The sequence below is a fragment of the Ranitomeya imitator genome, chromosome 7 (genome assembly GCF_032444005.1).
Source record: "Ranitomeya imitator isolate aRanImi1 chromosome 7, aRanImi1.pri, whole genome shotgun sequence".
NCBI lineage: Eukaryota > Metazoa > Chordata > Amphibia > Anura > Dendrobatidae > Ranitomeya > Ranitomeya imitator.
The window spans coordinates 1443647-1458679 of record NC_091288.1 but is presented as its reverse complement, the minus strand read 5'-3'; the positions used below and the strand labels follow the sequence as shown (position 1 = coordinate 1458679).

Below are 15033 nucleotides of genomic sequence, written 5' to 3'. Positions count from 1 at the left end.
TTAGAGGACAGGGGATGTTTCCAGGGTGGGGTATAGGAGTCCATGACATATCAGGCTCTTTAGTGGGGGGATAGGGACGTGTCCAGTGTTGGGGTATAGGAGTCCATGACATATCAGGCTCCTCTTAGTCTGTGGCAGGCACTGACATATTCCGCTGCTACGGCCGCTGCACTTTCCTCTTCCCCCAGTATTATCGGCAGTGTCTCTTCCTCCTCCTTGGAGGTGAAGTCTGGGAGGAGATCAGACAGCCTCTTGAAGTGAGTGTCCCTCACTGCGGAGTATTTGGAGCACCTCAGCAGGAAGTGGGCCTCATCCTCCACGGCCTCCTGGGGGCGCTGCTGGCAGAGTCTGCCTCATCCTCCACGGCCTCCTGGGGGCGCTGCTGGCAGAGTCTGCCTCATCCTCCACGGCCTCCTGGGGGCGCTGCTGGCAGAGTCTGCCTCATCCTCCACGGCCTCCTGGGGGCGCTGCTGGCAGAGTCTGCCTCATCCTCCACGGCCTCCTGGGGGCGCTGCTGGCAGAGTCTGCCTCATCCTCCACGGCCTCCTGGGGGCGCTGCTGGCAGAGTCTGCCTCATCCTCCACGGCCTCCTGGGGGCGCTGCTGGCAGAGTCTGCCTCATCCTCCACGGCCTCCTGGGGGCGCTGCTGGCAGAGTCTGCCTCATCCTCCACGGCCTCCTGGGGGCGCTGCTGGCAGTGTCTGCCTCATCCTCCACGGCCTCCTGGGGGCGCTGCTGGCAGTCTGCCTCATCCTCCACGGCCTCCTGGGGGCGCTGCTGGCAGAGTCTGCCTCATCCTCCACGGCCTCCTGGGGGCGCTGCTGGCAGAGTATGCCTCATCCTCCACGGCCTCCTGGGGGCGCTGCTGGCAGAGTCTGCCTCATCCTCCACGGCCTCCTGGGGGCGCTGCTGGCAGAGTCTGCCTCATCCTCCACGGCCTCCTGGGGTGCTGCTGGCAGAGTCTGTCTCCTCCTCCACGGCCTCCTAGGGGCGCTGCTGGCAGAGTCTGTCTCCTCCTCCACGGCCTCCTGGGGTGCTGCTGGCAGAGTCTGTCTCCTCCTCCACGGCCTCCTGGGGTGCTGCTGGCAGAGTCTGCCTCATCCTCCATGGCCTCCTGGGGGCGCTGCTGGCAGAGTCTGCTCTCTCGGGGCTTGTAGTTCTGTCGGTGCCGCCCGGATTCGATGAGTAGGCTGTGGGCCTCAGTCTGTACCGGCTCAGGATCTGTCCATCTTTGGGGTTTCCTGGTTTCTCTAGATATGGGGCCAGTCTGTACTCCCTCTGTAGATTCCGGTATATCGTCAGTTTCTTGGATTTGTTGGTCGTTCCTCCAGATGCTGAGATGTTCCCTCGCAGTATCTAAGGATCCCAAGGAAGGGTCGAGCGCTCTCCCTCAGTTTCAGGCCCGGGGGCTGCTGTCTTTTGACTTTATCATTTCTTTCAGTCTCGGCCACTCACAAGGAGACCAAGCAGTTCTTCACCCTGTACAACACCCTGGATGACAAGAAGCTTTATCTGGAGAAGGAGGTGAGGGATGTGGAGGCTGGAGTTGGGACCCCGTGCTCAGTGACTGCGCTGTTATGGGGGATATCCTGTACATGCAGCACTCGCTGGCTCTGCAGCGGGCTCGTACCACCTTGTGTGAATGACCACATAGTGCCGTGTCTAGCTTTTTTCAGTGCTAGTGGTAATAATGAAGGTGGTTGTGGTGGGCTTTCCTTGGCTTTTTTGTGATCCGTGGCCTATGTTTGCGGCAGTCCTCAGTTTGGTGCTGGATCCCGTGGCTTTTGACGTCTCTTGCCTCTTTCAGGTGAATCTGCTGAATTCCATCCATGACAACTTCCAGCAGTGAGTATGAGCGCAGACCCCCGTACACGGGATTCAGCCGAGATTTGGTGACGGACATATTTTTCTTGGTTGTGCTATTGGGGGACGCAGCAGCCTTGGGTTAATCTGACTCCAGCAGTTATGTAAAGGTAATGGTTCCCCCCAGCAGTCCGCACCTCACCGGCTTGCCCCAAGCATCCTCCAGTCAGGTGGAGGCAGACGTTGATTCTCAGGCCGCTCTAGGCCTTGTTGTGTGCGGTGCTCATCTTCTCTGTGTGTTGTAGATCTCGGATGATCATTACGGTTGGTAGCAGTGTAAGTGTGCACTCGTTCATAGAGCGTACAGCCTGTACTACCTGGGGCATTTTGGTCCTTTTGCCCTTCTGACTCCTGGTCGCCCACGATAGTGCAGCCCATTTGTATGGAGCAGAAGTTAGAATCCGAACACTTACCACTGGATCTCCCTTCTTCAGGACAGTTAAAGGGACTCTGTCCCCTGAATTTGGCGGGCTATGTAAATGCCCTGTTTTCGGTCCGATGGGCGGAAATACTTGAGGAAAATAGTGCGCCGCCGCATGCGCAGTAATGACAAGATTGCATTGCGCATGCGCGAACTATGGAGGACACCTACTCCAATTCCGGAAAATATTTCGGACAGCGGGGGTGGATGAAAAAAGAAGAAACACCGCCCATTGGTCCGAAAACAGGGCATTTACATAGCCCGCCAAATTCAGGTGACAGAGTCCCTTTAAGCATGTCCCGTACTGCGCCAAAGTGTTCCTCTCGAGTCTCTTGATTGTTTTTTGACATTTTTATTTTCTTCAGGTGTTGAATGTTGGGGTCATGGCTAAGGATTCTGTCATCCCACTTTCCTCCTTGCACCTCCTGGTGGGTTTGTTTTTGTGGCTAACCTCTCCCCTGGGTTAGGGTGTCGGCCCTTTTCAAAGTGAGCTGTGGGGCACCTTTTCCTCTGGGTGGTGTGAGAAGTTTCAGGGGGGTACTTGGGGCTAATGAGTGTATGTGCACATTTGTTGATTGTCTTAGGCCTGCCGATCACTTTGCAGTTGGCGGTCTCTTGGGGGAGAGAATTATGTATTTTCCTCTGGGCCTATCAGTGGGTCCAGTGGGCCTTGCTTACCAGCCAATCTCCGCATTATCTCTAGTGGTCAGTACTGTTGGCGGGCCGTGCCCATCGGCTTACTGGAGTGAGCTAATAAGCGTTGGTGCTCCTGTAGCTCTCCCTCGCTGCTGGCTTTAGCTCAGTCTGTATCTACAGAGGGTACGGAAAGTATTCAGAGCCCTTTAAATTTTCCACTCTTTGTTTCATTGCAGCCATTTGGTAAATTCAAAAAAGTTCTTTTTTTTTTCTCTGCACCTCACCTTGACTGAAAAAAAAACCAGAAATGTAGAAATTTTTGAAAATCAAAATAAAAAAGAAAACCTGAAATATCCCATGGTCATAAGTCTTCAGCCCCTTTGCTCAGACACTCATATGTAAGTCACATGCTGTCCATTTCCTTGTGATCCTCCTTGAGATGGTTCTACTCCTTCATTGGAGTCCAGCTGTGTGTAATTACACTGATAGGACTTGATTTGGAGCGGCGCACACCTGTCTATATAAGACCTCACAGCTCACAGTGCATGTCAGACCAAATGAGAATCATGAGGCCAAAGGAACTGGCCAAGGAGCTCAGAGACAGAATTGTGGAAGGCACAGATCTGGCCAAGGTTACAACAGAATTTCTGCAGTACTCAAGGTTCCTAAGAGCACAGTGGCCTCCATGATCCTTTCATGGAAGAAATTTGGGACCACCAGAGGTCTTCCTAGACCTGGCCGTCCAGCCAAACTGAGCAATCATGGGAGAAGAGCCTTGGTGAGAGGTAAAGAAGAACCCCAAGATCACTGTGACTGAGCTCCAGAGATGCAGTAGGAAGATGGGAGAAAGTCCCACAAAGTCAACTATCACTGCAGCCTCCACCAGTCGGGCCTTTATGGCATAGTGGCCCGACAGAAGCCTCTCCTCAGTGCAAGACATATGAAAGCCGCATAGAGTTTGCTAAAAAACACATGAAGGACTCCCAGACTATGAGAAATAAGATTCTCTGGTCTGATGAGATGAAGATAGACCTTTATGGTGATAATTCTAAGCGGTTTGTGTGGAGAAAACCAGGTACTGCTCATCACCTGCCCTATACAATCCCCACAGTGAAACATGGTGGAGGCAGCATCATGCTATGGGGGTGTTGTTCAGCTGCAGGGACAGGACGACTGGTTGTCATTGAAGGAAACATGAATGCGGCCAATTACACAGAGATCCTGGATGAAAACCTCTTACAGAGTGCTCTGGACCTCAGACTTGGCTGAAGGTTCACCTTCCAACAAGACAATGACCCCAAGCACACAGCTAAAATAACAAAGGAGCGACTTCAGAGCAACTTTGTGACCATTCTTGACCGGCCCAACCAGAGCCCTGACCTAAACCCAATGGAGCATCTCTGGAGAGACCAGAAAATGGCGTCCACCAACGTTCACCATCCAACCTGACGGAACTGGAGAGGATCTGCAAGGAAGAATGGCCGAGGATCCCCAAATCCAGGGGTGAAAAACTTGTGGCATCATTCCCAAGAAGGCTCATGGCTGTACGAGCTTAAAGGTGCTTCTACCCAATACTGAGCAAAGGGGCTGAATACTTATGGTCATGTGATATTTCAGGTTTTCTTATTTAATACATTTGCAAAAATTTCTACATTTCCGTTTTGTTTTTTGTCAAGATGGGGTGCAGAGTGCACATTAATGAGAAAAACTGAACTTTGTTTCAATGCAGCCATTTGGTAAATTCAAAAAAAGTGAAACATTTAAAGGGGTCTGAATACTTTCCGTAACCAGTGTCCCTTTTCTAAGTTTGACCGGATACATACTTTGCTTTCGCAGATGCCAGATTTGGTGTAAAGGTGCTGCAGCCAGTCGTCGCCCAGGCAGCAGCTTACGTGCGAATACCTCTGTGGTGACGGTACTTGTGGTGACGGTATTTGTGGTGACGGTATTTGTTACGCCGCTCCCGGAGCAGTTCTGGGACGTCCCATGATTACTGTGTCCCCAATCAAGATGCCAAGAGATGAAGATGTTTGCTCCTCACTGTAAAATGTCTGTCTTATCGTCCTCAGTGGGGGACGCTGCGCCTACCGCCGGTTGCTTGGTCGAATGTGTATGCAAGTTGTTTTTCTTTCAGGCCGGTTTTGCTTTTCTTCTTCGCTTTTTCTCTGAGGAGGCCTGGTGCTAGCAGGCAGGGAGTAGTCTGCTGGGGAGGAGTGAACTTTTTGTTTTGGTGAAATATTTTGTGTCTGCCCCCCCCCCCCCCCCCCCCCCCCCCCGGTGTCCGCAGACTAACCCTTGGTTCCTGTCACACAATGAAGACTACAGGAAAGCTATTTCGCTGTGAGTCCCAACGCTCTTCATTTTCTTCTTAGGGCGATGGCCTCCTCTGGCACCCGGGAGCAGTTCCTCCGGCAGATGGAGCAGATTGTGGACGGGATCAGACATAACAGGAATAAGGCAGGAGGACATGTGGGAGAGTGGTGTGGAGGGTTAGGCCCCCGGTGGGGAGGACTCCTCAATATGGTGTTTTCTAGATGGAGAAGAAGAAGCAGTTAAACAAAATGAGGCGCGATCAGCTGAACGACGAGTATCTGGAGATGCTGGAGAAGCAGCGCTTGTACTTCAAGACTGTGAAGGAGTTCAAAGAGGTGAGAGGCCCGAAGCCGAGAGCAGCGGCGGCAAATCGCCACCCGTGATGTCTCCTCTGCTCACATCTTTATTTCTTTGATTTTTAGGAATGTCGCAGGAATGAGCTGCTGCTGAGTGATCGCACGCCCTGATCATCCTCCGTCCCGGGAACATCCACCACACATGGAGATGACTGTGCATGATATGCAATGGTCAGGGCCCATCACCCGCTAATAAAGCTCTGCCATGTCCTCCTGTGCCAGCGTGTGCTCTGTCACCTGAGGGGAAAACACACCATGTGGCCCCTGCTCGGTCTGTTACCTGAGGGGAAAACACCTCATGTGGCCCCTGCTCGGTCTGTTACCTGAGGGGAAAACACCCCATGTGGCCCCTTCTCGGTCTGTTACCTGATGGGAAAACACCCCATGTGGCCCCTGCTCGGTCTGTTACCTGATGGGAAAACACCCCATGTGGCCCCTGCTCGGTCTGTTACCTGAGGGGAAAACACATCATGTGGCCCCTGCTCGGTCTGTTACCTGAGGGGAAAACACCCCATGTGGCCCCTTCTCGGTCTGTTACCTGATGGGAAAACACCCCATGTGGCCCCTGCTCGGTCTGTTACCTGATGGGAAAACACCCCATGTGGCCCCTGCTCGGTCTGTTACCTGATGGGAAAACACCCCATGTGGCCCCTGCTCGGTCTGTTACCTGAGGGGAAAACACCTCATGTGGCCCCTGCTCGGTCTGTTACCTGATGGGAAAACACCCCATGTGGCCCCTGCTCGGTCTGTTACCTGAGGGGAAAACACCTCATGTGGCCCCTGCTCGGTCTGTTACCTGAGGGGAAAACACCTCATGTGGCCCCTGCTCGGTCTGTTACCTGATGGGAAAACACCCCATGTGGCCCCTTCTCGGTCTGTTACCTGATGGGAAAACACCCCATGTGGCCTCTGCTCGGTCTGTTACCTGAGGGGAAAACACCCCATGTGGCCCCTGCTCGGTCTGTTACCTGAGGGGAAAACACTCCATGTGGCCCCTGCTCGGTCTGTTACCTGAGGGGAAAACACATCATGTGGCCCCTGCTCGGTCTGTTACCTGAGGGGAAAACACATCATGTGGCCCCTGCTCGGTCTGTTACCTGAGGGGAAAACACATCATGTGGCCCCTGCTCGGTCTGTTACCTGAGGGGAAAACACACCATGTGGCCCCTGCTCGGTCTGTTACCTGAGGGGAAAACACATCATGTGGCCCCTGCTCGGTCTGTTACCTGAGGGGAAAACACACCATGTGGCCCCTGCTCGGTCTGTTACCTGAGGGGAAAACACATCATGTGGCCCCTGCTCGGTCTGTTACCTGAGGGGAAAACACATCATGTGGCCCCTGCTCGGTCTGTTACCTGAGGGGAAAACACCCCATGTGGCCCCTGCTCGGTCTGTTACCTGAGGGGAAAACACCCCATGTGGCCCCTGCTCGGTCTGTTATCTGAGGGGAAAACACACCATGTGGCCCATGCTCGGTCTGTTACCTGATGGGAAAACACCCCATGTGGCCCCTGCTCGGTCTGTTACCTGAGGGGAAAACACCTCATGTGGCCCCTGCTCGGTCTGTTACCTGATGGGAAAACACCCCATGTGGCCCCTGCTCGGTCTGTTACCTGAGGGGAAAACACCTCATGTGGCCCCTGCTCGGTCTGTTACCTGAGGGGAAAACACCTCATGTGGCCCCTGCTCGGTCTGTTACCTGATGGGAAAACACCCCATGTGGCCCGTGCTCGGTCTGTTACCTGAGGGGAAAACACCTCATGTGGCCCCTGCTCGGTCTGTTACCTGAGGGGCAAACACATCATGTGGCCCCTGCTCGGTCTGTTACCTGAGGGGAAAACACACCATGTGGCCCGTGCTCGGTCTGTTACCTGAGGGGAAAACACATCATGTGGACCCTGCTCGGTCTGTTACCTGAGGGGAAAACACACCATGTGGCCCCTGCTCGGTCTGTTACCTGAGGGGAAAACACACCATGTGGCCCCTGCTCGGTCTGTTACCTGAGGGGAAAACGCACCATGTGGCCCCTGCTCGGTCTGTTACCTGAGGGGAAAACACACCATGTGGCCCGTGCTCGGTCTGTTACCTAAGGGGAAAACACCCCATGTGGCCCCTGCTCGGTCTGTTACCTGAGGGGAAAACACACCATGTGGCCCGTGCTCGGTCTGTTACCTGAGGGGAAAACGCACCATGTGGCCCCTGCTCGGTCTGTTACCTGAGGGGAAAACACCTCATGTGGCCCCTGCTCGGTCTGTTACCTGAGGGGAAAACACCCCATGTGGCCCCTGCTCGGTCTGTTACCTGAGGGGAAAACACCTCATGTGGCCCCTGCTCGGTCTGTTACCTGAGGGGAAAACACCCCATGTGGCCCCTGCTCGGTCTGTTACCTGAGGGGAAAACACCCCATGTGGCCCCTGCTCGGTCTGTTACCTGAGGGGAATACGCACCATGTGGCCCCTGCTCGGTCTGTTACCTGAGGGGAAAACACACCATGTGGCCCCTGCTCGGTCTGTTACCTGAGGGGAAAACACACCATGTGGCCCCCGCTCGGTCTGTTACCTGGAGCAGATATTGGGGTAGATGTATAGATAGATGTTATAGATAGATGTGGGATGGCGGCAGCTGCACAGCTCGGCACTTACAATGACAGACACTGAAACTTGGCCATTCGGGGACGGTGTAGCTGTGGGTCTGGCCTTCACGCTGCCCGTTGCTCACTACACAGGGTGTGTTCTGATGCCTTCTGCATTTCCCCAGTAATGACTTCAGTAGGCTTCCACGGTTGTTTACACAGTGCCATTCTGAATGTTTGCCCGCGGCAGTCCCAGGTCCAGCAGGGACTCTCTGATCCTAATCTCGCCATCCTCCTTATTCCCGGGATGGTGGCAGTGTTCTTGTTGTTAAGTCCTGCAGCTTTTCCTTTCATACACCCTGAGCTTATTTTTTATCCTTTACTCTGTACCTCAATTTCATAAAAAGAATCTGTCCGCAGGTTTTTTTACCACCTTCTCAGAACAGAAGCATGATGTAAGGGCTGAGGGCCTGACCCAGCGATGTCACGGGGATGCTTGTTACAGTTTTATCAGCAGAAGATTATTACTAGAGGACTAGTAAACCTGCCATGTAGTTCTCCATATTCATGAGCTGTTTATATCCTGCTCTCACCACCCATTGGCATCTTTTTGGCTGTGTACAGTATACTCACAGCTGCCCATCAGAGCTATTATACACAGAAAGCTGCCCATCAGTCAGTGGAGTGGGTGGGGTCACACAGAGGAAGCTGCCCATCAATCAGTGGAGTGGGTGGGGTCACACAGAGGAAGCTGCCCATCAATCAGTGGAGTGGGTGGGGTCACACGGAGGAAGCTGCCCATCAATCAGTGGAGTGGGTGGGGTCACACTGAGGAAGCTGCCCATCAATCAGTGGAGTGGGTGGGGTCACACGGAGGAAGCTGCCCATCAGTCAGTGGAGTGGGTGGGGTCACACTGAGGAAGCTGCCCATCAGTCAGTGGAGTGGGTGGGGTCACACGGAGGAAGCTGCCCATCAGTCAGTGGAGTGGGTGGGGTCACACGGAGGAAGCTGCCCATCAGTCAGTGGAGTGGGTGGGGTCACACTGAGGAAGCTGCCCATCAGTCAGTGGAGTGGGTGGGGTCACACGGAGGAAGCTGCCCATCAGTCAGTGGAGTGGGTGGGGTCACACGGAGGAAGCTGCCCATCAGTCAGTGGAGTGGGTGGGGTCACATGGAGGAAGCTGCCCATCAGTGGAGTGGGTGGGGTCACACGGAGGAAGCTGCCCATCAGTGGAGTGGGTGGGTGTCAGGAAATAGGAATAAGTTCTGACTACTTCAATTACACAGACAGAGCTCTCAACTGCAGTTTCCTGTCCCTGTGAGTGTAATCCTAAACCTCTCATTTCTCCCTCCTTCAGGAATTTTTATGTCTGAGCTGCGAAAGCAGGTCTCCTTAAACCCCTCACTTCTCCCCATCCCACTTAATACTGGCTGAAACTGGTACAGCAAGCATGGGATTCTATTGTTTTTTTAAGGTTATGTGCAGTACAGACCAAAAGTTTGGACACACCTCATTTAAAGATTTTTCTGTATTTTCATGACTGAAAATTGTATTCACACTGAAGGCATCAAAACTATGAATTATCACATGTGGAATTATATACTTAACAAAAAAGTGTGAAACTGAAATTATGTCTTACATTCTAGGTTCTTCAAAGTTGACGCCTTTTGCTTTGATGACTGCTTTGCACACTCTTGGCATTCTCTTGATGAGCTTCAAGAGGTAGTGTCACGATTCCCCTGACCGCTGTCACCACTGGGTCAGGATTCACACCGTGACCGTCACCCCTACGTCACGGATCAGGGTGACTTTAGGCCAACAGACGGCTATCACATGTGCAGGGGGGCTTATCTTAGTTATCCCTCCACTGCTAACAATGTGATGAAAAACCACACACAAGGCTATTGACCTCTTAGTTTACAGCAGGGGCTTATTCTAGGTATCCCACTGCTTTTCTATATACCACGAACTGCAGGGATTTATGTATATCCCGCTTACAGTTCCACTTAACACTTGCAGCTCTCTGGCGCCCCCCTTACTCTCAGGTCAGATTAGGTACTGCACCCTGGGTAATTAGTCGCCAGAAAGGCTGCCTGCTATGTACTGGCTATTGGGCACGCTGCAGCGACGCGATAACTACTCCCACACAGGCAGGAACAATAATTATCAAACCCGCAGTTGCTTCAGCATAATCCAACCGTCAGCACACTTTCGCTGCCACCAGCTTCGATTAAACGGGTCCGAAGCTAACCCAACACAACAGTAACAGTAGCGTATTTTCCCTTCAAGAGACTTAGGGTACGGTTTAGAGCGGGAGAACGAACTAATATATAATAGTATATCCCATTCAAAATAACTAGGCAGTGCGTTATTAAAAATAGTTTATAAAGATGTTATACATGAGACAATTGCAAATATGTACAAGGGTAATTATAACATAAAGGGAATAAATGAGAAAAGATAACACTCACATATTAAAAGCATTGCAGGCATCCAGGCTAGTGCAGTTTCCATACATCCCAGTCCATGGGATGTACCAGCTCTTCCAGGACAATAGGACAAAGCAGTCCAGAAGGAGAAATCAGCAAAAAGTGACTCCTCAGAGCCTGCCAGACACTTAAAACATTAAGGCTGTGACATCACAGAAAGGCTGGCTTATCCAGACCCTCCTCTCTCTACATTCTGCCTAAACTTTAAACTATTCTCTCTGATTTCTATAACTTCACTACAAAACATGACAGAGTCATACCAAACCCATAATTCATCTCGGATTAACGTGAGCATTCTAATGAGATCAAATATGTCCTATCTGGGATACATATTTACAGAGAAAACCCTACTTCTTTACCAGATGGAGTTAGAAACCCGAGTGTCATGAGATGTGTAGCTACACCGAGTGAAACTACGAATATATATTTTCGTATTTCTAGCTTAAATCGTTTGCCTAATATCTAACAAAAACTAAACAAAGAATCTTTCATGGATTTTTGGAGCCATTTTTCCTGTTCTAGCTGGACAAGAGCTTACACAGGAAATGCCAGTCGTAAATTCCGTTCGGCCATAAAACTTCTAACCCCCACACTCTCTGAGAAGGAAAGCCAGGAATTTGCAGCTACAACTGTTACTCCAAGAAGGGGGGGCTTAGCCCACTCAGGCTAGCAAAAGAACTACTTATGATATTTCATACCATATCGTGACACCTCCCCCTTTTGGTGTGCGCTAGGGAGGCAGTACCCCACGGTATGCCTCCATGGGCACCTCAGTAGGTTCACCCTGGCGGGAGAGTCCATCTGCATTCCCATGCTCTTTGCCCGTTTTATGTTCAATGGTGAAGTCAAACTGCTGAAGGGCAAGGCTCCAGCGTAGCAACCTGCCGTTGGTTCCACACATGGCGTTTAGCCAGCGCAGAGGGTTGTGGTCGGTCACCACAGTGAAGGTGTGACCGTACAAGTAGGGCTGCAAGCGCTGCAGGGCCCAGACTATGGCCAGGCACTCCTTCTCGATGGTGGAGTAGGCCACTTCCCTCGGCAACAGTTTCCGACTCAGGTATAACACGGGGTGCTCTTGGTCCTCCGAGTCAACCTGGCTGAGTACAGCACCAAGGCCAAACTCGCTGGCGTCGGTCTGCACCAAGAACGGTCGACTGCTGTCGACTGCTTTCAACACAGGGGCGTTGCACAGTGCGGTTTTCAACGCCTTGAAAGCCCCCTCACAGCCATCTGTCCAGTTGACGATGTGGGGTAGCTTCTTCCGGGTGAGGTCCGTCAAAGGTTTTGCCAGGCTACTATAGTGCTGTACGAAGCGCCTATAGTACCCTGCAGTGCCCAAGAAGGACATCACCTGTTTCTTGGTCACGGGAGTGGGCCAGTTCACGATCGCGCCCACTTTCTCCGGCTCTGGCTTCAGGGTGCCTCCGCCTACCCGGTGTCCTAGGTAGTGAACCTCCCTCTTGCCCATCTGACACTTCCCCGGCTTGATAGTCAGTCCTGCTTGGTGAATCCGCCTGAGCACCTCCTCGAGATGCTGCAGGTGTTCCTTCCAGGAGGGACTGAAGATGGCAATGTCATCCAAGTACGCCACGGCGTACGTCTCCAGTCCCTGAAGCAGGCGGTTGACCATCCGCTGGAAAGTGGCAGGGGCATTCTTCATGCCGAAGGGCATGACCGTGGACTCGTACAGTCCAAAGGGTGTGATAAAGGCGGACTTCTCCTGCGCCTCGGGGCTCAGGGGAATCTGCCAGTATCCTCTACTCAAATCCATTATTGTCAGGTATTTTGCGCCAGCTAACTTCTCAAGCAGCTCCTCGATGCGCGGCATTGGGTGCGCGTCCGAGGCTGTGATGGCGTTGAGCCCCCTGTAGTCCACGCAGAACCGTGTGGTCCGGTCCTTCTTTGGCACGAGAACTACAGGCGATGCCCACGCGCTCTTTGACCGTCGAATCACCCCCAGCTGTAACATCTCATCGATCTCTTGGCGCATAGTCTGCTGCACCTGGTCAGAGATTCGATAGGGTGTTCGCCGTAGTGGGGCGTGATTCCCGGTGTCCACCTCGTGGACGGCTAACTCAGTCCTCCCAGGTCGGTTGGAGAATACGACCCGGAAAGGTTCCAGGGTGGTTTGCAACTGCACGCGCTGGGGTTCAGTTAACGAGGCGCTTACCTCCACATCCTCGATGGACCCATTGGCCTTGGCTTGGGCCAGCATGTCCAGGAGGGTGTCTTCCTCCCCGTCTTCGGGCAAGCTGCAGACCGGTAGGACGAAAGGTTCACGTTCGTGATGAGCCTTCATCATGTTGACGCGAAAGGCCTTTCGCCTACCCAGAGCGTGGTCAAGCGTGACCACGTAAGTGACCGGGTTGAGCTGTTGGTGGACGACGTACGGGCCCTCCCAGGCTGCCTGAAGCTTATCCGTTGGTACGGGGACCAGCACCCACACCTTTTGACCCACGTGATAGGTCCGCTCCCGGGCGTTCTGGTCGTACCAGTGCTTCTGATCAGCCTGAGCCTGCGTCATGTTGTCATGCACCAACTGCGTCAAGGTCTGCATCTTGTCACGGAAGCGCATGACATACTCCACTATGGACACTTCAGAAGGGTTCGGCTCCTCTTCCCAGGATTCTCTTACCAACCCAAGGGGTCCCCGGACTCGCCTGCCGTACAGGAGCTCGAAGGGGGAGAACCCTGTCGAGGCCTGTGGAACCTCTCGGTAAGCGAACAGCAGGTGTGGGAGGTACCGCTCCCAGTCGCGCCCTTGAGTCTCAACCAGCATGCGTAGCATCTGTTTGAGGGTACCATTGAAGCATTCACACAAGCCATTGGTCTGTGGGTGGTACGCACTCGATACCAGGTGCTTCACCTGCATTTTCTTACAGAGAGCCTCCATTAGGCGAGACATAAATTGGGTCCCTTGATCAGTAAGCATTTCCCTGGGAAATCCTACACGTGAAAAGATGGCCAACAGGGCATCCGCCACCTTATCTGCCCTAGTTGACGACAGAGCTACTGCCTCTGGGTACCGGGTAGCATAGTCTACCACAGTAAGGATGTATTGCTTTCCAGAGCTGCTGGGGACGGCCAGCGGGCCCACAATGTCCACCGCGATCCTCTGGAAAGGCTCCTCTATCACTGGCAAAGGGATCAGGGGAGCCTTAAGAGCAGGCCCCGCCTTCCCCACTCTTTGACAGGTGACACAGGAGCGGCAGTAGTTTGACACATCTGTCCCCATCTTAGGCCAATAGAAGTGTTGAGACAGCCGGGCCTTAGTTTTGCTGATCCCCAAGTGTCCAGCTAGCGGGATCTCATGGGCAATCCGCAACAACTCACCCCGGAATTGCTGCGGGACGACCAGCTGTCTTTCCCTCAACCACTCCTTTTGTGATTCTCCGGGTACTGTCTCCCGGTACAACCTTCCTTGTTCCCAGAACACCTTCTCCTTATCAGTCTCGGAAAAGCGCGTCCCGGCGAGTTGTCTCAAACTCTCTAGGCTCGCATCTGTGTGCAGAGCGGCCTGAAACTCCTGGCTAGGGGAAGCCAGAAGCGACGTCAGGGTCCCTTCCCCACGGGAACCCTCTTGGACCTGCTCTGGGTCCACCTCTGGTTCAGTCACAGTGGGGACTGAGGAGGGTCCGGAAGGCAGACAGTTATCTGCGTTCCGGGCACTCTGACTGCGGGTGACAGCAGCTACATAGGCTGTCTCCCCGGGGGTTTCTACAGGCCCATCAGCCGGCGCTGCTATGGGCTCTACCTCCCCATCCACCCCCAACACTCCAGGGGCTGTGCTACTTATGGGCCAGTTACCTTCCTCGGTGGCACTGGTCACTTTCATGGCGTCACCTTCCTCACGGTTCCCATGCATCTCCCCATTTCCTGTAGCACCGACACTTGCCCCTGTTAGGGGTTCCTCAGCCGTCTCACTCCGCAGAGCGACGTGGCTGGGCACGCCTGTACCTATGGACACATTAACCTTCACAGAAAAATCATTATCAGGTTCAGCTGGCACAGGTACAACATTTTCACCATCAATCCTAGGGAAAAAATCATTAGTAGATGCATCAACACAAGATAAAGCATGGTCAGGTAACACATGCGATTTCCCATCATCATCATCATCAGGGTTAACTTTACCCTCATTAGTAGATTGGGGAGGGGTGTCAGGGACGTAGTATGCATACATCCTCCCCAAATCAGTTCCCAACAAAACATCAGTGGGCAAATTATCCGACAGCCCCACTTCCTTCACCCCGCTCCCAGCACCCCAATCAATAAAAACCCGGGCCATTGGTAAGGGACAGCTGATGCCCCCAATCCCAGTGACAGTTAGGGTTTTCCCTGGAATGATTTCTTCAGGGGCCGCCAGTTCGGGTCGGATGAGGG

The 15033-nt window shown here is 53.2% G+C and overlaps 1 protein-coding gene across 2 annotated transcripts in view; it reads left to right on the top strand.

Annotated features, from left to right (window-relative positions):
• Nucleotides 1-5798, top strand: part of CCDC93 (coiled-coil domain containing 93) — a 73063-nt gene extending 67265 nt beyond the window's left edge. The window contains exons 19-23 of one of the 2 annotated variants that reach the window (XR_011314600.1): nucleotides 1441-1523; nucleotides 1807-1972; nucleotides 5292-5376; nucleotides 5454-5567; nucleotides 5655-5798. Coding sequence is in view for 1 of the 2 variants with exons in the window: in XM_069732556.1 (XP_069588657.1) it covers nucleotides 1441-1523; nucleotides 1807-1844; nucleotides 5292-5376; nucleotides 5454-5567; nucleotides 5655-5699 (365 nt within the window). In the remaining variant the exon portion in view is untranslated. The remainder of the gene's footprint in view (nucleotides 1-1440; nucleotides 1524-1806; nucleotides 1973-5291; nucleotides 5377-5453; nucleotides 5568-5654) is intronic. The other variant, XM_069732556.1, reaches the window with a different exon arrangement.
• The last annotated feature ends 9235 nt before the right edge of the window (nucleotides 5799-15033 follow it).